Raw genomic sequence first — 23,086 nt, forward strand, 5'->3', positions numbered from 1 at the left:
TAAATGGTATTGGCGATCGCCTCTACGGTACTATGTAAGCCACTCTGAGACTGCAAATATGTGGGGAAATGTGGGATACAAATGTAACAAATAAATAAACTGCTCGATTACAACAGGTCACGCCACCTCCCCGCCCTCACGCAAAAAAATAATTTTGATCACAGCAATACTGCAGGGCACCTTAGCGGTAGTATTATTTTGGCACATCCCACTGTCCTGTAGTAAAAGGGCCCCATAGTTATTAATACCTCTATAAAATGTAGCACAAAATACCAAATGCTATATGTTTTGAAAATAATTGCCTTTAAATAAATTCTGGTTAATAATGATCAGTCCCACACAATCTACTTTAAGCACAATACATGCTATTAAACCAATTAGGGCCAAAGCTGTTAAAAATGCTGATGAAGGTTTGCTGTTAACGGATCCGCTGCAATAAATAAATAAAAATACAGGGACTTTTCATTCACATTTTTAGCAATGTAGTAGCAGGTACATTTCAAAATTAAACTTATTTTCAAAAGGTACTATAAAGGTATTACAATAAAATTAATAAACCTTTTTTGTCTGATTTTAATTTCTTTGTACAAATAGCCTATTACAACAGAACTGTGTGTACTTGCAGGAAAGAAAGTTTTGGGTTTTTTTTTTTTTGTTTTTTTTTATAAAAACAATTGCATGTTTGGAAAGAGAAGTGCAGACATTGCAGACCCCAGTATCAAGAAGAAGAAATAGTCTCTTCAAAAGCAAAATATTAAATGGGGAGACTGAAAATGCATATATTTTACTTTCATCATTCAAGCCCAATTTTTCTTTATTGCACAGTAATAGCATTATGAAGTCATAAAGAGCATGTAGATATATATTGCCAGTCAAGCCACCTGACACTCTCCAGCTCTTATACATGCACAGCCATTTCATCTGAGTGCCGGAGATGCATTTGTACTCTTACTATCTAGGACAAACCTTATGGCTGCCACACAGCTGCACAGTCCCATAAAGCTTCAGGCCCCAGGACTGACAGGGTTATTTCCTCCATCCTCACAGAAGCAGCAGCCTTTACAGTCTATGATGCAACACATCTGGACCCCAACAAGACTCCCAAATTGCAGTTTCAGTATCTCCAAGATGGCAAGTACTATTCCGAGAACTCTTCTTCATCCTGGACTTCTCTATACTTCATGGAGGCCTCATTTTCAGGACTGTATGTCACCATTTTAACATTCAACCTTTCAGCTAGTCTTTGCGCTGCAATCTTTGCTTGCATTTCCTTCAAGGAAAAAAAAAAAAAGGAGAAATTAGATCTTACCTGAATTTTCTTCTCACTGCTCCAGAACCTTTGGGATAAGTTGTGTCCAACCAGCAGGTGGAGATAGAGAACTGAAAACTGAGCTGAGACATCTCTCTCTTAGCATCCAGTCCAGCTCCTCAGTATTTACGTAGACAAGCAGTAAGATAAAGAACAAGGGGGCATGGAACCTCCATGAGCTCCGTACCTTACTTCAGTAGGCTGTGTATCTGCGGAATACAGATAGGACCCCCATCCAGCAGCTGAATAAGGTCTGCATAATATGGCCTGCATGACCTATTCGGGACTACAAGAATTATTTGACCCCAGTGTAATGCAACCCTCAACACATGGACTACCATGGTCCAAGAAGGAAAGACATACAGTAGGACAATGGTCCCAAACCTGGTCCTGGAGGCACCCCAGTCAGGTTTTCAGGATATCCACAATGAATATTCATGAGAGATTTGCATGCATTGTAGGCAGGGCATACAAGTCTGTCATGAATATTCATTGTGGAAATCCTGAAAACCTGACTGGCCAGGGTGCCTCCAAGATCGGGTTTGGGAACCACTGCAGTAGGATATCAATCCCCATCGAGCCCCATTCTTGGTACTTTGGTATTCCTTTTTGCTGCCATCAAGGCCAGAAGCAGAGAACCCATCAGTCCACTATCAGTTGAAAACCCTGGCTGAATAGTTCCCATTCTCCTGGATCCAAGGAGTGCCAGCTGAGAAAGTTCACCTCCACATTCAGAGAACAAGCGATATGAGCAGCTGTCCACTACCTTCAGATGGTTGCAGGTCCTGACTGCTTGTTGATATAAACGACCACCATCACATTGTCAGAGAAAACACAGGTCAGGGCCCCTTCCAAAAAGGGAGTAAAAGTCACAAAAGGCATTCAGCACTGCCCTGAGCTCCAAGCGATTTATTGCCACTGAGACTCCCGTTTTGCCCAGGTGCCCTATATCAGATGGAATTTGTAATGAGCTCTCCAACTCGACTTGCATCTGTTGTCATCACCTCCCATTATGTTATTGGAAAGGGAGCTCCAATGGTCAAATTCCTGAGTGACAACCACCACTGCATACTCCGTATGGCAACCAGCGTCTATGGAAGATGAAAGACATACTTCTGCGAAACCGGAGACCAGTGACTGAAAACAGACCCCTGTAAAGGCTACATATGAACCTTTGCCCATGGAACCACTTCCATCACCGCTGTCATTGACCCCTGAACCTGGACGTAGTCCCAGACTTTGGGTCTGCCTTGAGTAAGAAGACAAATCTGCTAAACCAGCTTCGACCTCCTGCGTTCCATGAGGAAGATCCTCTCCCTTGCTGTATCGAATAGAATGCCCAGATATTCCAGTGTCTGCAATGGAGTTACTCTGTTCTTCTCGAAATAGATCACCCAGTCTAACAACTGTGGAACACAGACAACTTTGTTCATCTCCACCACGCTGTCCGAATAGGACAACACACAAATTGAGATATGGGTGAACTGATCCCTTGGTGCAAGAGGAAGGCCACTGCCTCAAACACCATAACCTTGGCTAATGTTCTTGGTGCCATTGCAAAACCAAAGGGCAAAGCACCGCAAAATGTAGAAACCTCTGCTGCAATAGCCATATGGGTAAATACAAGTAGCCTCCTTGAGATCAAGGACAGAGAGAAATTCTCCCGCTTGAACCAAGGTTATGACTGCTCTTACTGTTTCCATGCAAAAGCAAGACACTCAGAGGCAGTGGCTTAGACCTTTGAGATCCAGGACTGGACAAAAGGTGCCTTCGTCCTTCTTTGGGACAATGATATAGATGGAGTACCTCCTTTGTCCCTGTTCGACCTGGGGAACTGGAACAATGGCCCTGAGCGCCAGCAAGGAATCTACAGTGGCCTGAACCCTGACCACCTTGGCTCCCTTTCAACAAGAAGGCTTCAAGAAGAGAGGAGTGGCTAGGTGTGAACTCCAACTCATAACTTTCTGTAAGAATATCCAGAACCCACTGGTCCGACATGATTTTGGCCCACACCTCCTGAAGACATCCTCCCTCCACAGGAAGAGAAGCAGCCTAGCATCATTGTGAAGCTCGGGAGGCATTGGGTGCTCTGACAGATGAGGACTTCCTGTCTGCACGAAAGGAAGTAGGAGTGCCTAAAAGTGGGACTTCTGACTATACTGCCGACACCCAGGCCAGTACTGTCTGCTGTCTCAAGAATCAAGAGCCCTCTGAATACAGACCAGAGTCTTTCGGCTTATCCTCCAGCAACTGTTGTGGCTTAGTTTACCCCAGTTCTTTGATAAGATGCTGAGATTTCTCAAAATAACTACTTGCGCCAAAAGGGCCATTTCTTACACGTGACTGACACTGCATCAGCTGTCCAATGCCACAAATGACAAACATACTGCAGGCCGTAACATATCATAAATAGCATCTGCCTAGTAGACCAATCCCGCTTCCAGCTGGGCATTATGGCACCTGTCTTGTGTTGAAGATTGATGATGCCACTTCAGGCATGCATCAACCACGAATGAGCAGCAAACTGTACCTTGAAGGCCCAAAGAGGCCACTTCAAAGACTTGTTTCAGTGAGCCCTCTAGCTTCTTATCCGTAGGTCATTTACGGCAATGCCCCCTCCCAACAGCAAGGTGGTCTTCTCAGCCACCACCATAACAAGGGAGTCCACCCTCAAAAGCTGCAATTTCTCTTTCTCCTCCAGGACCAATGGACAGAGGGGAGCCATAGCTCTTCTCGCTCTCAGTCCCATGTCTGATGGAACTACTGACACCAATGCAGAAGAAATGGAAAGCACCGCAAATGCCTCAAAAATAAGAGTACTGAGCTCCTCTTTATGGACCAACCTCAGCACTTTCAGATCATTCCCCCTCCTCATGAGGGAGCTCTCTCTCTCCTTTAACAGCTCCTTCAATGATGGCTCCTCTGAATAGCCCGAGGCCACATCAGAGAAGGAGGGAGAGGCGGAGAGGGACCTCCAGGAATGGACAGATGAGACTAAAGGAGATCTCTTAGGAGCTGAAGGGGCAGCGGGAAAAGAAACTGAAACACCCTGCAACAACTCTGGCTGTCCCTGCTTCTTCAGTAAATAGGCCTGGTGTAACAGCAATATAAACTACAGAGAAACAAAGGTCTCAAAGCAGCTGAATGCTCTGTTGGGCCCTGAGGTCGTAAAATGGTGGCTGTGCTCCAAGAATGATCAGACAGAGGCCATTCCTCACTGCCAGTCAGCCCTGACAAAATGGTGTCTGTTCCTGTGCACCAGCCCTGCAGGAGAGCTCAAAGTACCCAGCATATATGGATGTTGTGCCAAATCCAAAGACATGCTGCCAACATTTCCCCCACATCCCACAGGATTCCCAGCTTGCACACACTGCAATGCCCCGAAGCCAGCTGATGGGTCCCAGCAGGAACACCACTTAATTACCTCCACTGGGGTTGCTATTTACCATGAGTGGCACAAGTAACATAGTAGCATAGTAACATAGTAGATGACGGCAGAAAAAGATCTCCATGGTCCATCCAGTCTGCCCAACAAGACAAACTCATGTGTGTATACCTTACCTTGATTTGTACCTGCCTTATTCAGGGCACAGACCGTACAAGTCTGCCCAGCAGTACTTCCCGCCTCCCAACCACCAGTCCCACCTCCCATCACCGGCTCTGGCACAAACCATATAAGTCTGCCCTCCACTATCCTCGCCTCCCAACCACCAACCCCTCTTCCCCCCACCTGCTCCGCCACCCAATTTCGGCTAAGCTTCTGAGGATCCATTCCTTCTGCACAGGATTCCTTTATGCATATCCCACGCATGTTTGAATTCAGTTACCGTTTTCATCTCCACCACCTCCTGCGGGAGGGCATTCCAAGCATCCACCACCCTCTCCGTGAAAAAATACTTCCTGACATCTTTCCTGAGTCTGCCCCCCTTCAATCTCATTTCATGTCCTCTCGTTCTACCGCCTTCCCATCTCCGGAAAAGATTTGTTTGCGAATACCTTTCAAATAGTTGAACGTCTGTATCATATCACCCCTGTTCCTCCTTTCCTCCAGGGTATACATGTTCAGGTCAGCAAGTCTCTCTTCATACGTCTTGGAACGCAAATCCCGTACCATTCTCGTAGCTTTTCTTTGCACTGCTTCCATTTTTTTTTTTTTTTTTATTTGAAAGAAGTCTTTATTGTTCAATGAAACATAACGTAACATAACATACATTGCACAAACATCAAATAAGTGCTATTCTATGATAAGTACAAAAAATCTTGTAAGAGTTTCTCCATTGTGGTGATTATCAGTTTCATCATTCAAATATTAACATCACGTAACTTCAAATTTTTTCGTTTATACCATTTTTCCCCCTTCCCTTCCCCCCCCCCTGACAATCCCCCCCCCCCCCCCCCACTGCCCACCCTCCCTCCAAAAGGACTCAGCTAACCGTTAACAAGCATATTACACTCAGATAATCAACATGCTAAGCTGATAAGTCTTCAGAGGGGACACTGTTCCAAACCAGTTTCCATTTTCCCATCTGATTTTTGCGCTCAGCCATCAATCTCTCCATTTCACTTACATACCTCAGTTTGCGAAGCCATTTTGTTATTGGGGGAACCCCCTCCCTTCGCCAGTGTGAGGCTACAACCACTCTTGCCGTTCCCACTACATGAGTCGCCAGAGTCTGTTTACATGCTGTTAGGCCTGCAATCCGGGCAGAGAACAGAAACACCTCAGGAACCCATGGGATTGTACCTCCCAACCATTTCTGCATCCTAAAGTGAACCGCTCTCCAAAATGCACGGATTTTGATGCAGCCCCACCATATGTGCCCCATTGTGCCCCTGTGTCCACAGCTCCGCCAGCACATACCCGAGGAGGACGGAAATATCCTCTGTAAACGAGCAGGGGTAAGGTACCACCTGTATAATACTTTCACTGCGTTCTCCTGCAGGGGTACATGTGTCGACACTCTCACCACGCTTCTTTCTATTCTCTCCCATTCAGGTTCCTCCAGGCACCTACCCAGTTCCCTTTCCCATCTATTCCTATGCTCCTCCCTACAAATTGTCTGCTGACTTATGATGAGGTATAAGTGACTGATCAGGCCTCGAGAGGTTGCAAACTTCTCGCACACTTCCTCCAGCTCCAGCGTTTGACACTTCATCACTTCTCGCACCGCTTTAGTCTGGAGAAAATGCGCCAATTGACGATAGGCAAATTCACCTCCCTCTACCCCTGGGTATCTCTCCTTCAAGGCCTGAAAAGACAGCAATGAGTCCCCGTCAAACATTTGACCCCATTTTCTCACCCCTATCTCGTACCATTTAGTAAATACCCCCTTGGTGGTACCCGGTAGGAATAGAGGATTAAAGGCTATGGGAGTGTCACGGGTCAATATGCACTGTCTCTTTGGGAATAAGCTGTCCCAATAATAAAGTGTTGTAGTTATAGATGGGCAGGCTCGCTCCTCCAGAGTTCTGAAAGATTTTGGTAACCACATAATGGCACTCAATGGTTTCTCACCCAAGGAGTGTTGTTCTATGTGCACCCATTGACGGTCAGGATAATCCTGATGCCATTCGAGTGCCGCTTTCCCTTGTGCTGCTCTATAGTACCAGGCAAGATTAGGCACTCCCAGCCCCCCCCCCTCTCCGCTCTTTGTATAAGAGGGACCTCGCCAGCCTAGGGTGCTTTCCGGCCCAGACGAACCGCACCAATTTATCTTGTAAAGAAGCTATAAATCGCCTGGGCATCATCACAGGCAGCACCTGGAAAAGATATAGTAGGCGGGGTAGTATGTTCATTTTGAGAATAGCTATTCGCCCAAACCAGGATATTCCCAATTCTCCCCAACGCTCTAGGTCCTCTGCTATAGTTTTACCCAAACCCTTATAATTGGCATTAAAGAGTTCCGAGTAGTCCCCAGTCAAATTGACTCCTAAGTACTTGATTTGTTTATGTGCCCATCGGAATGGAAAGGAGATCTTTAGGGTGTCCACCACGTCCTCAGGAAGCGTCACGTTCAGGGCCTCTGATTTGGCCATGTTAACTTTAAACCCTGATACAGCAGAGTATTCCGCCATTATACTCTCAAGATGTGGGAAGGTGGTTAGAGGCCGTGTTATCAGCATCAGTACATCGTCAGCGAATAATGCTATTTTATGGGTTCTATCTGCTATTCTGACTCCTGAGATAGTAGGATCCGAGCGCACTCGAGCTGCAAAAGGCTCCATCACCATAGCAAACAATAAGGGTGATAGAGGGCACCCCTGTCTGGTGCCTCTGTACAGCGTAAACATCTCGGAGTTTCCACCATTGACCCGGACACAGGCCCTTGGGGATTCATAAAAAGCCTGAATCCACCTCCTAAACTGCATTCCAAACCCCATAGTTCCCAATACCTTATGCAGAAAGGGCCAGTGAACCCGGTCAAAGGCTTTCTCTGCGTCGAGGCTTAAAATACAGAGCGGCTTCTGATTTCGCTTAGCTAGGTACATGATGTCCACCACTCTTCTAATATTATCCATCGCTTTCCTGTATGAAACAAAGCCTGTCTGGTCAGGGTGGATAAGCACTGGGAGAATAGGGGCCAGCCGGTTTGCCAGCACCTTGGCCAGGATTTTTACGTCAGCATTTAAGACCGATATAGGTCGATAGGATCCACATTCGCATTTATCTTTTCCTGGTTTAGGTATTACTGCTATCCATGCCTCCATCATAGACATCGGCAGAGGTCCCCCTTTCCCCACCTGGTTAAACAAATCTGCCAATAGGGGCGCTAGTTCTGGGGCGAATTTCTTGTAAAATTCATTGGGCAAACCGTCCAACCCAGGTGATTTACTCGATGGCAGGCTACGAATAGCCACCTGAATTTCCTTAGGGGTTACCGGTTCATCTAAGAAAGCCTGCTGATGTTGATTCAAAGAGGACAACTCACTGCCTTGTAAATATTGGTCTACCAAGTCCGGGGGAGGGTTAAGTTCTTGGGCATACAGTTCTTGGTAGAATTCCCTAAACCGCTTACGTATGTGTTCAGATTTATCTAAGTCCCTCCCACCTACTTCACGTATCTTTAAAATAGTCCGCTCGGCTTTTTGCCGGCGCATTCTAATAGCTAGGAGGCGCCCCGCCTTATTGGCAAATTCATACGAGCTCACTCTTGTCTTTGCTTGTAACAAGCCAATTTGTTCTGAATAGATAGAGTCGAGTAGCTCACGCTGTGCAGTAAGCTCCCGCAGAACTCGTGCCGACCCGCTACCCTTATGTTGAGCCTCTAACCGGCGAATGCTCTCTGTACAACTCGCTATCTGTGCCTTACGGGTCTTGGATTGTTTGCTAGCCAATTGCAGGAAATAACCCCGAGACACCGCCTTCATAGCATCCCACACCGTGCTAAGTGGGGGCCCTGATTCCAGGTTAAACTCAAGATATTCTTGTAGCATTTTTTTATAGCCTTCCACCGCTTCCCCTTCCTGCAGTAAACCTACATTTAATGACCATCTTTTATCCTTATGCTCTGCTCTAATGTTTGGCAAAGTTACCCACACTGGGGCATGGTCCGAAATGGTCATGCTACCTATCCCCGCTGCAGGTCCCCACTCCACTAATGTGACATCTAGAAAAATATAATCGATACGGGAATAGGAGTTGTGGACTGGTGAGTAAAATGTGTAGTCTCGTTGTCTCTGATGTTTCACCCTCCACAAGTCCAATGCACCTAGTGAGGATGCTAGAGATCTCAATGCCTCTGAGTCTTTCTGTCCCTCAACTCTAGGGACTCCTGTACGATCTAGTTTCGAGTCCATCACAGCATTGAAATCCCCACCAATGATAAGGGTGCCCCGTACAAAAGTGGCCAGAGAATTTTTAACTCTCTCAAAGAAGTGTGCCTGTCCATTATTTGGTGCATATATAGATGCAATTGTTAGGTCCACTTGGGCAATTCTAATATGTAAAAAAATATAGCGTCCCCCCGGGTCCCTCTTTACTTTAATCACCTGTGCCCCTACTGCTCCATGGATTAATATCGCTACTCCCCCCTTTTTAGATTCTGTTGCTGAGGCGTGGTACACCACTGGATACTCTGAATGGGAGAGAAGTCTTTCATGTCTACCCCTCAGGTGTGTTTCCTGTAGGAGAGCCACATGTGGTCTAAGCTGTTTCAATTCTTTATAAAACTTCTGTCGTTTCTGAGGCATGTTAAGCCCCTTTACATTGTATGATATTATCTTTAAGTCTGTGCCCATCTTTGACTAATTAATCAGGGTTAACCTGTGACATCTTTACATGACCCCTCTGTACCATATCAGCCTTGTTCTCAGCCCTGTCCTCCCCTTCCCCTTCCAGAATCCCCATCTCCCACCCGCGCCCTCCCCTGATATCCCCCCTCCCCCCATCCCAGTCATTCTCACCACATGAGAGGCCTATGACCCTCAAGTGGGATTCGAGGAAGTTACCCAGCTCCCACACAATCCCCGGCCCCAAGTCCAACCCCCCCCCTCCACTCTTAACAGATCTAAACAATCACTGATTCCCCCTCCTCCCCCGCCTTGAACCCACATTCAGGTCCCTTATACTTCAGTATACATCATATTCATATCGTTACCGATTCATTTCTTCTTATAAGTCTTAAGGATATGGCTAGAGGCCTGTCCATCCCAGGTCTCACAGTCTACAGGTCGAAATCCACGCTCACTGCAGCCCTCCACTCTCCAGATCTTTAAAAACACAGTCTCTGATTTCCCATCGAGCCTATGCAGCCCAGTTCAACGATTTTGCTTGCTTCTCTTGGGTGATTCTGGAACTCTTTGCCAGCGTTGAAGCTTCGCCCTTGTGGCGGGCGCCACCGCTCCAGGAGGGGCTTTTGCAGGCACAAGGTCTGCAGCGTGCAAGGTCTCCCATGCCTCCTGTAGGTTTTGCACCCGATGCTTAGCTTCCATTTTTTTTTTAAACATCCTTCGCAAGTTACGGCGTCAAAAACTGAACACAATACTCCAGGAGGGGCCTCACTAACGACTTGTACAGGGGCATCAACACTTCCTTTCTTCTGCTGATCACACCTCTCTCTATACAGCCTAGCAACCTTCTAGCTACGGCCACCGCCTTGTCACACTGTTTCATCGCCTTCAGATCCTCAGATACTATGACCCCAAGATCCCTCTCCCCAACCGTACCTAGCAGACTCTCACCGCCTAACACATACGCCTCTCTTGGATTTCTACTCCCTAAGTGCATCACTTTGCAACTTATTGGCTTCCAGGAAATTCACTATCCTTTCCTTCAGCATCGCTTCCATTACTTTTCCAATAACTGAAGTGAGGCTTACCGGCCTGTAGTTTCCAGCTTCAGCACAACAGTCCCGAGTGGTGAGTCAGGATCCCTCCCCTGCATCAAGTAGAACTTGCAGCCCTCCAAGCGGTTCAGGCAAACTTACCACTGACGTATATTTCTCTCCCCCCCCCCCCCAAAGCTCACAGTCTCCACATATCTTACCCCAGATGAAAAAGAATCAGGACTGATACTCTGTCCCACACTCTCCAGTAAACCTCCTTCCTTCTTTTTTTTTTTTTAAAGGCTGTTGTGCTGGAAAAGGAGAGCTCCACAGGAAACAGGGAAGAGGTGAAGGGAGGGAAGAAGTAAATTTGCAGGGCACCAGAGACAGGGATATGACTCTGCAGACTCAAGCTACCCATAAAGCTCAACTGGGGTCCAGTTGACCGACTGGACCAGGAGCAAATCACTCGGATTCAGAGGCTGAAAAGTGTGTCAATACACCTGCTGGAGATAGAAAAAACTGAGGAGCTGGACTGGATGTCAAGAGAGAGATGTCTCAGCTCTCTATTTCCACCTGCTGGTTGATGGACACAATCATCTTACAGGTTCTGGAAGAGTGTAAAGCTACATAATGAAAAAAACATTAAATTTAAAATTACATCAGATAAATACTTAAAATTTCTGATTCAGTATTATCCAGGGTTGCTACCTAGCTCCAGAGTCAGTCAATAAGGCTGATTCAATCCTGTCTTTATTCCACTGCAAGCATGGCACCCTAGTTTCATTTTTCTTAGGAGAGGCAATTGGGAAACCAAAACTACAAGTCCCTGCATGCAACGGGGCAAACAAGACAACCAACCTTACATGGCACATGGAGCCAGCTAGTAACCCTCACAATATCAGTTACATAAGTTACTGACCACTACATACAGCATTTGATGGTATGCCAGATAACAGTACAAAATTTTATAGCCTTTTAGGTATGCATTGAGAATTTTCTCCTATTATACTTATAGCAACTTAACAAGGGTTTGTCCCAATCTAACTAGCTAGTTACATATACAGTGACTAACACCAGTTGTACATACTGTGGCAGGACTGGATTTTATCCACTCCTGCTGAGATCATTTTCCTGCACCCTGACCTCATACGTAACTTTACCTTAACTTATCTAACTCCTGTTACTCTGTTGAACCTCTATTTACGCTCTGTGCTATTAAGATATTTTAATGTGTATTGTAAGAAGCATGCTATGTCATATTATGTACTGTTATATGAACATTTTTACTGCTATATACACCTTGGGTGAATTTCTTCAAAAAGGCAGCAAATAAATCCTAATAAATAAATCACTATTTTAATGAGGTTGGTACTGTGGAAATCAGGGTTGTCAACTGCTCAAATGTCAGTTTCCCATTTCCTAAATGATTGCAGGACGGCACAAGAGAGAAAGAAGCAGGCTTACTATGCTGGAAACCAAGGTTGACACAGCTAAGACTGAGAGCCATCCATCAAATGGAACATCCCACTCTCTTTAAAACTGTAAATTACAGTTTATTTTAGAACTGTTGGCCAACAACTATTCCTGAAATATAACTTACTCCATTCTCTCACCTACTTCCTTTACAAACACACAATCTAGAATGCTGCTAGTACAGTCCCCAAGCTCTGAACCTGCTCTCCCTTCTTCTACTGTCTTTCCAACATAAGAATGTGTGCTGTCCATATTTTTCCCCACAAAACCCTGCTACAATGAAGTACTACACAGCAGTCTCTGCTAAGCACAGATCAGCAATATCTAGGTAAACTGTTAACCTTTCATACATTTATAACCATCTAATATAATAAAACGCACCCTCAACGTTCTGAGGACAACGTTCTATGAAGCCTTGAAGCCTGAAGCCTTGAAGCCATCTGACGTCACTCCCAGGCTGAGGCTGAAGGGTTCGTGGATTCGTGGTGTGAAGCCTTCAAGCCAGCCAGCCGTCTCTGCCCCGCCCTCGCGACAAAACAAACAAATCCGGAAGCGAAACGTCAGGGAAGGAGGCGGTGCTCCCGACGTCTAGCCTTCCCTTCGCTGTGTTCCGCCTTCAAAACAAGGCGGAACACAGCGAAGGGAAAGCTAGACGTCGGGAGCGCCGCCTCCTTCCCTGACGCTTCGCTGCACGAACCGCCACGGAGGTAAAGTTAAAAAGAATAAAAAAAATAAAAAAAAGGGATGCATGGATGCGAAGGGGTGGGGGGGCATGGATGCGAAGGGGGGGGCATGGATGCGAGGCATGGATGCGAAGGGGGGGGGCATGGATGCGAAGGGGGGGGAGAAGAGGGCGGGACAGGCTGGGACATGGGAGAGAGCGTAGCATGGATGCGAGGGGGGGGGGGGTCATGGAAGGGCGAGAGGGGACTTGCTGGAAAAGGATGAATGGAGGCGGCAGGGGACAGAGGAGCATGGATGGGTATGGATTAGGAGGGCAGGGCACAGGGAGAGAGGGGAATTACTGGAAATGGATGAATGGAGGGGGCAGGGGACAGAGGAGCATGTATGGGCATGGATTGGGAGGGCAGGACTCAGGGAGAGAGGGAAATTGCTGGATAGGGAAAAATGGAGGGGCCAGGTGACAGATGAGCATGGATGGGCATGGATTGGAAGGGCAGGACTCAGGGAGAGGGGAATTGCTGGATAGGGATGAATGGAGGGGACAGATGGGCATGGATGGATATGGATTGCAGAGCAGGCCTCAGGCAGAGAGGGGAAATGCTGGATAGGGAAAAATGGAGGGCCAGGTGACAGAGGAGCATGGATGGGCATGGATTGGAAGGGCAGGACTCAGGGAGAGGGGAATTGCTGCATAGGGATGAATGGAGGGGACAGATGGGCATGGATGGATATGGATTGCAGGGCAGGCCTCAGGCAGAGAGGGGAAATGCTGGATAGGGATGAATGGAGGGGGCAGGTGACAGACAAACATGGATGGCCATGGATTGGGAGGGCAGGGCTCAGGGACAGAGGGGAATTGCTGGAAAAGGATGAATGGAGGGGGCAGGGGACAGATGGCCATGGATTGGGAGGCCACGGCTCACACTCTCTCTCATATACAATGTCTTTCTGACTCTCACTCTCACACACTCTGTCTCACACTGTATCACATTCACTCTCTATGTGCCACACAGTCACTCACACACTCGCTTGGTCTCATACACTCACTCAAACAGAGAATCTGTGTCTCACACACACTCTCTCTCTCGCCCACACACACACACTCTCACTCACACTGTGTCTCACATACACACTTGCACACACTCTCATTCTCACACACACACTCTCTCACAAACACACTCACACCCAGACTCACGCTCTCTCTCACACAATCACACTTTCACTCTGACTCTCAAACAGTCACTCTCACATACACTCTCCCAAACATACACACTCCGAGGAAAACCTTGCTAGCGCCCGTTTCATTTGTGTCAGAAACGGGCCTTTTTTTACTAGTATTCAATAAAAACAACAACAACAAAAAAAGATTATAGTTAATTACATAAAGACCTTGCTGCACATGCATTTCATCCCAACAGTATGCTTTTTGGCACACCAATGTGGTACAAATGTCTGAGAATTGTAGATCAGTTATACATAAGTATTTTAAATGAAATAAGTAGGAATACTAATCTTCCTGATGTGAGGTAAATCTACAAAAAATTCCCATAACTTTTTATTGGTAGCTCAAGGTGAGATACATTCAAATTGTAAATATTTCTCTTGCCTTGAGAGGACTTACACTGTAGTATGTACCTGGTCAAATGGAGAGCAACATAATCTGTTTTATGTCAAAAGTCATCAAAAGAATTTGAATGCTAGCTTCCTTGGTTCTCAGCCTGCTGCGCTTAATCACTACAGCATCCTAATGAGAACTAAGATGCTTTATACCAAGGTTTCAATGTACTTAAACTAGGGGTATAAAACTTTAGCTAATCCTATAGTTGCATCAATTTTACTGCAAGCAGTTGAACATCATAAGGTCACTCCATGCTCAACCACAGCATTTGGATTCTTGATGTGGGATTAGGGTTAGTGCTACCAGCACCAGGGACAGATGAGAATGTGGAAAGACCTAAACTGGCTGTGATGCTTCCTGACCGCAGACCTAGTAGTAGGATATGGGGGCCAGGGAAGGGCTACATCATGGTGGCAATGATGCAACTCTGCCAGGTCAGTCAGCCAGCCAGCCACAGTAATACTGCTACAATCACTTATGGACCCTCAGCAACTCCCCATCTGCCCTACACCACCTCAAAGCGGGGAAAGAGTACCAACCTCATGTCCAAAATTCTACTCCATACTATCCTGTCAATTTGTTAAGTCAACCAATACATCGTTAAGCATTTAAATAAGTACTTTTTAAAACAATGTTTTCATGGCTAATAAAAAAGAATCAGTTGTTACCCCCATCCTCAAGTAGCATCACTCAGCAGATTTATCAAATGAGCCTCAAGATCCCCAACCTCTGACTTCAAAATCCAAATGTTCAATCATTTACTCCATACCTCATAGCTTTGTTTTTGCAACTGCTGAAGTTTCATTGATTCTTCTAAGGGCAGTAACTGTGTGGGCATGTGACGGAGTGGAGGTAGCCTGGCAGCCGAGATGTCATCAAGATGTTTTTTCTCTCTATCTCGTCTTTCTTCAGCAGAAACTGGAGATTCTACTCTACTAGAAGAATGGCTAGGTGATGAGCTACAAGATGAATCATTAGACCCAGCTGGCAATCTGGAAGATCAATTTTAAGATAAAAAGAAAGCTGTATTGAAGGTGTCAAAGTGATGTTGGAATAATAAACAAAAGATTATTTTGATGGACTTATTTTATCAAAGCTTTCTTCTTATTCAAAGAAGTAGGGGGGTGGGAGGAACATACCTTGAGACCAAATTTATCATGCAGTACTTCAAAGTGACATCAAGCCAGTTATCTCAAAAAATATATATATGCTGTAATAAGATACTAAAGCCTATTTGTAAGCTCAGTGTTAAATTGTAGAAATCTAATTTTACACTGCAGTTCCTACTACACAACAGTCCACTGCATCCCTACTGGAGTATAAAATGGCACAGTTACATTTTACAGGCATTTAATGAACATTAAAATATCTACAGGTTGAACTAAACCCTCCCCCCAAAACCAGCAATTACAAAACAGCATGTTACGTAACTCATTCTGTCAATTCTACCTAACATACTTTTGGACAACAAATGCATGACTGTGTATTTTTTGCATAAATTTCTTTCAATACAAGTCTCATCACAGCACATATCAAATATATAATACATACCGGTTAGTTCTGAATTTATGCGTTTTCATTACTGGGTTCTTAGCTCTTCTTTCTAAAACTTCAATGTAATGTGGCTGCCTCGCTATACCATTATTCAAAGTAAAGTATACATTGTCTACTCTGGAAGCCACATCGGGTTTTCTTCTGCTTCTTTCATTGTTATTGTCTTCATCTTTAATTGTAACTCCATGAAAACTGTTAGCTAACATTTCAGCATCTTTCCCTGAAGTGTCTCTGGATCTCTCTCTCAAGTTTTGTGAGTTATTCCTGGAAGTTTGCATGTTAATTCCTAGGTAACTGTTTGTGACAGCGTCTTGCCCGATTTCACTCATGCCACTAGTGTTTTCATGGTCTGCTATTGATTTTACTTCCATCGCTTTCTCATATTCTTCATCACTTCTTTTCAAAAGGCTTTTCATATCAGACTTTAAACAGTTTTCAAAGTTCTGATTTAGCTGCTTCTTCTCACTGTAATCAGAAAGGCTAGAACTCTAACATTTCTGTTTTCTCACTATTCGGATTACAGTGCTGCTCATCCACTTTGTCAATTGTGTTCCCTTTACCTTTATTAAAATTTTTGTCCTTTTTCTGAATCTCAAGTCAGCAGACAGTTGTTCGTTTCAATTCCTCTTGTTGGGCTAAGAGAAGCTTCACTTTTTCAACAGATTCCAGTATCTTTTTCCCCCTTACCTGGGAGATTATTCATAAATTTCCTAAAATATAAAAGGAAAGGAGAAATCTTGACATACTTCAAATTCATAAATATATATTCCTTGAGCATTATGCAGCTTCATAGATGATAATCTAATTCGCAAACTGCATAATTTATTCTATGCATTATACCGAGTTAAATCTAAATACAAGTTTGAAGGCACTAGTATGGAAAAAAGTCTCCCTTAGGATTATAAATATGAATACGTTTCAGTTATTAGACTTGATTATGCCATTAACTACGGATTTATAATTCAACACTAGTAAACTTTCACCATTCTATGTTAGCGTTCCCAACAGCTCAAGATACCAAGTCACACGCATTCGGCTGTACTCACACTCTCACATGCCGAGTACCCCTCCTCACAAGCATTCGGGGACCGGTCTCTTCACACACAACCTCCTTGTCCGCGATAGGATACCTCTCCCTCAAACGCCCCCGATCAAACTCATACCTGAGGTCGCCCACTAGCGATCACACAACTTTCTTTCACCTGTACCCGCCATACCGTATAATACCACAATAACTACGCACATCATCATCACATATAATTTGACTCCCAATACATTGCCGGAAGCAGGAAGTTGCGTCAAAGGAAAGCGCAGCCTATCCTAAATAAGCAAGGCGATTGGATAGACAGGAACTGAAGTGACGTCAAAACGTTGAAACCAATTTGGTCGGTCTCAGTCTACCCTTTCCCACGCAGCCGTCATCGCCGTAAACTCAAAACAAAGCAAGCAAACATGTGAGCTGCTGTATCCACATTGTCGCTCCTTTATTGTTGATAGGCATTTGTATTTAATCTCACTTATATTTTCAAACATGCCAGCTTGTGCAGCATATGGACGTACACAGAGGAAGTATAATAACTTTTAATAATTAATCTACTATAATAAAACGCACCTCCAACGTTCTGAAGCTGACTCCATGGCTTCAGCAGTGGCGTAGCCACAGGTGAGCCTGGGTGGGCCAGGGCCCACCCACTTGGGGCTCAGGCCCACCCAACAGTAGCACACATTTGGTGGTAGTTGGTGGGGATCCTAAGCTCAGCCAGCTGAAGACTTCCCCTTGATGCTAATGAAAACAGTACTCTCCATGATACCGACAGCTGCTCATGCTCTGTTTTCTGCACATACCTGCTGCAGACTGAAAAGGTGGAAAGAAGCGTTTTCTCACCTGCTGAGATTTTGTTTTGGGGGGGGGGGGGGGGGGACACTTGGTGCCCACCCACGACTTGCCTAGGCCCACCCAAAATCTGTAGTCTGGCTACGCCCCTGGGCTTCAGGGTTCGTAAATTCATAAGGGTTAGGGTTACCATACGTCCGGATTTACCCGGACATGTCCTCTTTTTGAGGACATGTCCGGGCATCCAGACGGATTTGGCCAGCCTGCCCGTTTGTCTGGATTTCTGGCAAGCGGGGGCAGGCGGGGGACTCCCCTCCCCTTACTCTACTATCCCTGGTGGTCTAGAGGTACCGCTTCGTCTTCAGGGCAGGAAAGAGCCCCCTCTTTCCTGCCCGGAGTGCTGCTGCTAGCTGCCCTGCATACTGAGAGTCCGGTTCTCGGCGTTTCAAAATGGCCACCGAGAGTTGAAGCAGCCTCGCGAGACTTCAACTCTCGGCGGCCATTTTGAAATGCCGAGAGCTGGACTCACCACAGGATGCAGGGCAGCTGGCAGCAGCGCTCCACGCTAGGTACTGCTGGAGCATGGAGGGGACAGCCGGTGTCTGCAGGTTCGGGCTGTGAGTGTCTCCCTCTGGGGTTGGGCTGGTAACTCTTGCTTCCCCTTTGGCTCCAAATTCGCCTGTCAAAGTCGGCCAAGTCCCGCTTTCGCCCCGGTGCATGCATGGATTTGTAGTTAAGAAATGCAAGCTTCAAGTGAGCGGTGGAAGCATAGGAGCCAGATTTGGGTTGCCGCGCACCCCCCCCCCCCGTATTAGGCTCCTTCATTGTGTCCAGGGAGGGATAATTTGTGGTTGGACCCTTGCTTATGGGTGCAAGTTCAGGTTGGGGGAGGAGGGGAATATGCGGCAGGGGCATGGAAGGAGCGGGACAGGGGACATGAAAGGGGCGGGGCAAGTGTCCTCTTTTTATGAGGACAAAAAATGGTAACCCTAGTAAGGGTGTCACATCTCTCTCTGCCCCACTCTCGCGTAAAAACGTGATGACATCGAGGGCGGAACAGTGAAAGTGAAGGGATGTCACACGTAAAAGCTGATCAACCAGAGGTGGGAGGGTGGGCGCACAGCGGTGAATCAATTTAGTGTTCACTAGACCTGCACGCTGAGCTGTGCATGGCCACGGATAGATTTGGCCGGTATCGTTAGAGGCAGGGGAGACAGGAGATTTGCTTAGTGGCTGGAAGGGGGAGCAGGTGAGAGAAAAGCATCGGTCGGTGGGTGGCTGGAAGGGGGTGGGCAAGGGAAAATGGAGAATCGCTGGGTGGCTGGAGAGGGGGCAGGGGAGAGAGGACAATCGCTAGCTGGCTGGAGGGGGGCAAGGGACAGAGGACAATCGCTGGGTGGCTGCAGGGGGGCAGGGGAGAGACGAGAATCGCTGGGTGACTGGAGGGGGGTGGGGGCCGGGGAGAGAGGGGAATCAGTGGGTGGCTGGAGGGGGAGCAGGGGACAGAGGACTCACTGGGTGGCGGGCAGGGGAGAGAAGAGCATCCCTGGGTGGATACAGGGGGGGGGGCCAAGGAAAAACAATAATCGCTGGGTGGCTTCAGGGGGAGCAGGGGAGAGAGGAGAATCGCAGGGTGGCTGGAGGGGGGACCGGGGAGAGAGGGGAATCACTGGGTGGCTGGAGGGGGAGCAGGGGACAGAGGAGAGTCGCTGGGTGGTGGGAGGGGGAGCAAGGGACAGAGGAGAGTCTCTGGGTGGCGGGAGGGGGGCAGGGAAGAGAAGAGCATGCCTTGGTGGATACGGGGGGGGGGGGCCAAGGAAAAAGGATAATCGCTGGGTGGCTGCAGGGGGAGCAGGGGAGAGAGAATCGCTGGGTGGCTGGAGGGGGGGCAGGGGACAGAGGATGCACACTCGCACACAGCAGTCGCACTCTGTCACAAACACACACTCACACATTCATTCACTCTCACACACACACACACTCACACATTCACTCTCTCACACACACAGTCACTCTCACACACACTCTCCCAAACATACACACTCCGACAAAAACCTTGCTAGCGCCCATTTCATTTGTGTCAGAAACGGGCCTGATTTACTAGTTTCTTTATAAATCGTAATCCGTGAGTTATTGGGAGGGACTAATTATAGGAACACACTAGCACTTTGCTCCTGGTAAAGGGCCACTAAAGCAGACATCATGTTATAAGAATTAGGTGAAAAATCTAAAGCACCAGAAAGAGCAAACAAGGATATACAACAAATATCAAAATGAAAATTCAGCTATACCAGATATCCACAGATAATTAATGTATGTATTTTTAATTAGAGGAAAAGTCTCAAAATCTAAAGGAACACTCTATCGTTGATGATATCAACATAAGGAGGTCCTCTAAATCATCATAGACAAAAACCTCTTCTAAATATGGCTAATATGCTCAAAATACTTTTCAAAAAATACCTTGTGAAAATTCACTAAATCGGTTACTTATCTTTTTATACAACAGTCAACAAACACCATCCACGGCCCAACTCCGGCCAAAGTTTCGAAATACTGCCTCAGGGTCCGTGGTGTTTGACTGAAAAGATCTGAAAAAGAGAAGAAAAGAAAGCATACATCAGTGCAGTTCTACTACTACTATTTAGCATTTCTATAGCGCTACAAGGCATACGCAGCGCTGCACAAACATAGAAGAAAGACAGTCCCTGCTCAAAGAGCTTACAATCTAATAGACAAAAAATAAAGTGTTGCCCCATTAGTGAACTCCTTCATGCAGCTCTTCTTGACCATGATGTTCTACTTTTCATTCTGTATTCTTAACCTTCACACCTATGCAGATACCAGTTCATTTGGGACACAGGCCTCCACCTTCTCCACCCTATCGCCCGCAGGTAAGACCAACTCCCAATCACTTCCACCTTTAGGAAGTCAACCCCTCAACAACCATCTAATTACTCTTCACTTTACCTAAGTCCTTAATGAGATGGGTTTTAGATCTACCAACCTAGACCTGTTTTGTCTGGTGGAAACCAAGCATAGTGACTCAGATACTGCCTATCTTCTTATCTCCTGCAGTCCTGGGTAGAGCTTTCTTTTCTTTATTAGGCCAATTAAAAAGGGAGGGGGATTGGCTGTCTGTACTTCACTTGATATTTCTACTTTCCCTTCGACATGCAAATCTTGAACTACCATCCTTCAGGACCCTGGACTCCCCTTTTATATGTCCTTTCCCAACCCCCCCCCCCCCCCCATTTCTCCGTCTTCAGTAATCAAACTACACTCCCCCCCCCCTTTCCTTCTATGTGACCTTAATATTTACTTTGATGATCCAACTGATGCAGTTAGGCAAGGTTGTATCACATTCCTTGGTGTCCTTGGTGATCTTGGTCTTGTTCAATCTGTTTTCTTCCCTACCCACCAAACAGGTCACATCCTTGATGCTCTCATCCTTCCAGTAATTCACTCACCTGCCATTAGTAATATGTCTGCTCTTCCTGGCCCTTGGTCAGATCATATCATTACCTTCTATTGATCATTTATATTTAATTATCTCCAACCCCCCTCTCACCAGTTAACACATTATAGGGACCTCAGCTTACTTACTCATGATGATTTTGTGGAATATAGCAAAACCTTTCCTGCTGACTTTCCCACCCTACCTTTGACTGAGCAAGTCTCTTGCTAGGATGCAACTCTCCACCCAACTCTGGACAAGGCGGCTTCTGTAAAACAGCTCCCATACAGCAATCCTAGAAAAGGCAAACCCTGATATTGCCAGGGAATGCAATTCTCAAAAAAAAAAAAACATGTAAGGCTGAATGAGACTGGTGCTGTAAACACACAGGTGCTGCTCATCCCTCAAAGAAGTTTTGCTTTTACAGATGCAAAATTAATTTCCCGAACTTATAGAGCTCAAAAGCACTTCTTTGGCTCTTACAAGGCACAATCTCTATCTAGACTTATTTGCCAAATGATCGCAAAATGGCTGCGGTCTTTTATAAGCTGACGTCAGACGCCTCCGTTAAAACTCCACCCCTAAAAAACATTCAGATATAAAATCTTCTTTATAGAAAATAAACTGATTTGTTAATGAGGGTGATTGATCAAAAAAATTGATTCCACTCTATTTTAGAATTTAAACCAAAAGGGTGCAAAGTATGTAGACGGAAGATCCAACGTTGTTCCAGTCTTACTAGGAGGAGCTTCTTATCTCCTCCCCCTGGATACCATTTCAGTTGTTGGAGTACAATACATTTCAGGCTCTCAAAAGCGTGTCCTTCTTTATTACAATGCACAGCAAGAGGAGCTGTAGTTTTTCTTGTAATGATATTACTTTTATGTTCACCCAATCTGGTAGATAATTTACGGGATGTCTGACCAACATATGATTTATTGCAGCTACATTGAATACAATAAACCACCCAATCAGATACACAAGAAGTATTTTGATATAAAATATACTTTCTTTAGGTTTGGGGGTCAATAAATTCTGTAGCTTCCAGCATAATGGAACACATTGCACACTGTCCACACTTAGTATGACCCGTAGCATTGCACTGTGATGATATAGATTGTCGTAAAGCAGACGGCGCCATAATTTCTTTCAAATTGCGTCCTCTGCTAAATGCCAGTCTTAGCTTACTGTTTTCAAAACCTGGTAATGTCTGTATCACATGCCAATTAGATCTAATAATGTTGGCAAACCTTTGAGCTGTGTTAGAGTACCGTAACATACAGGTTAGAATATCTTCATTTTCATTAACATTGATTTGTTTGGGTAGAAAAAGGTAATCCCTATTGTTATATTTAGCACGTTTATAAGCTTGCTGTATCATTTCTTTGGGATAACCTCTGTCCTTTAATCTTGAACTTAAATCTTTAGCTTTCCTCTTGTATTCAGATAAATCAGAACAGATACGTCTAAACCGTAATAATTGAGAAAACGGTAAGCTATTCTTTAATTTCTTAGGATGACAGCTGTTATAATACAGAAGAGTGTTTCTGTTTCTTTTCGATGAACTGTGGTATTGAAAATTCTATCCTTCTTTGTAATAGAGACATCCAGAAAAGAAATGATGTGTGTGCTGTATTGCATGGTGAATTTTAAAAATGCATGGCAGCTATTCAAAAAGACCACAAAATCCTCCAATTCTTCTTTCTTGCCACTCCAAAGGCAGAAGATATTTTGAGCATATTAGCCATATTTAGAAGAGGTTTTTTGCCTATGATGATTTAGAGGACCTCCTTATGTTGATATCAACGATAGAGTGTTCCTCTAGATTTTGAGGCTTTTCCTCAAATTAAAAATACATACATTAATTATCTGTGGATATCGAGTATAGCTG

The 23,086-nt window shown here is 45.5% G+C and overlaps 1 protein-coding gene across 1 annotated transcript in view; it reads right to left on the reverse strand.

The window, feature by feature from the left end:
• Positions 1–208: 208 nt before the first annotated feature.
• Positions 209–23,086, reverse strand: part of POLR2M (RNA polymerase II subunit M) — a 29,168-nt gene continuing 6,290 nt past the window's right edge. The window contains exons 2-5 of the mRNA XM_030191653.1: positions 16,511–16,591; positions 15,902–16,392; positions 15,120–15,342; positions 209–1,270 (exon numbers count right to left, since the gene is read on the reverse strand). Coding sequence (XP_030047513.1) covers positions 1,139–1,270; positions 15,120–15,342; positions 15,902–16,392; positions 16,511–16,591 — 927 coding nt within the window. The 3' untranslated portion in view covers positions 209–1,138. The remainder of the gene's footprint in view (positions 1,271–15,119; positions 15,343–15,901; positions 16,393–16,510; positions 16,592–23,086) is intronic.

Source organism: Microcaecilia unicolor, chromosome 1 (genome assembly GCF_901765095.1).
Source record: "Microcaecilia unicolor chromosome 1, aMicUni1.1, whole genome shotgun sequence".
NCBI classification, from domain to species: Eukaryota; Metazoa; Chordata; class Amphibia; order Gymnophiona; family Siphonopidae; genus Microcaecilia; species Microcaecilia unicolor.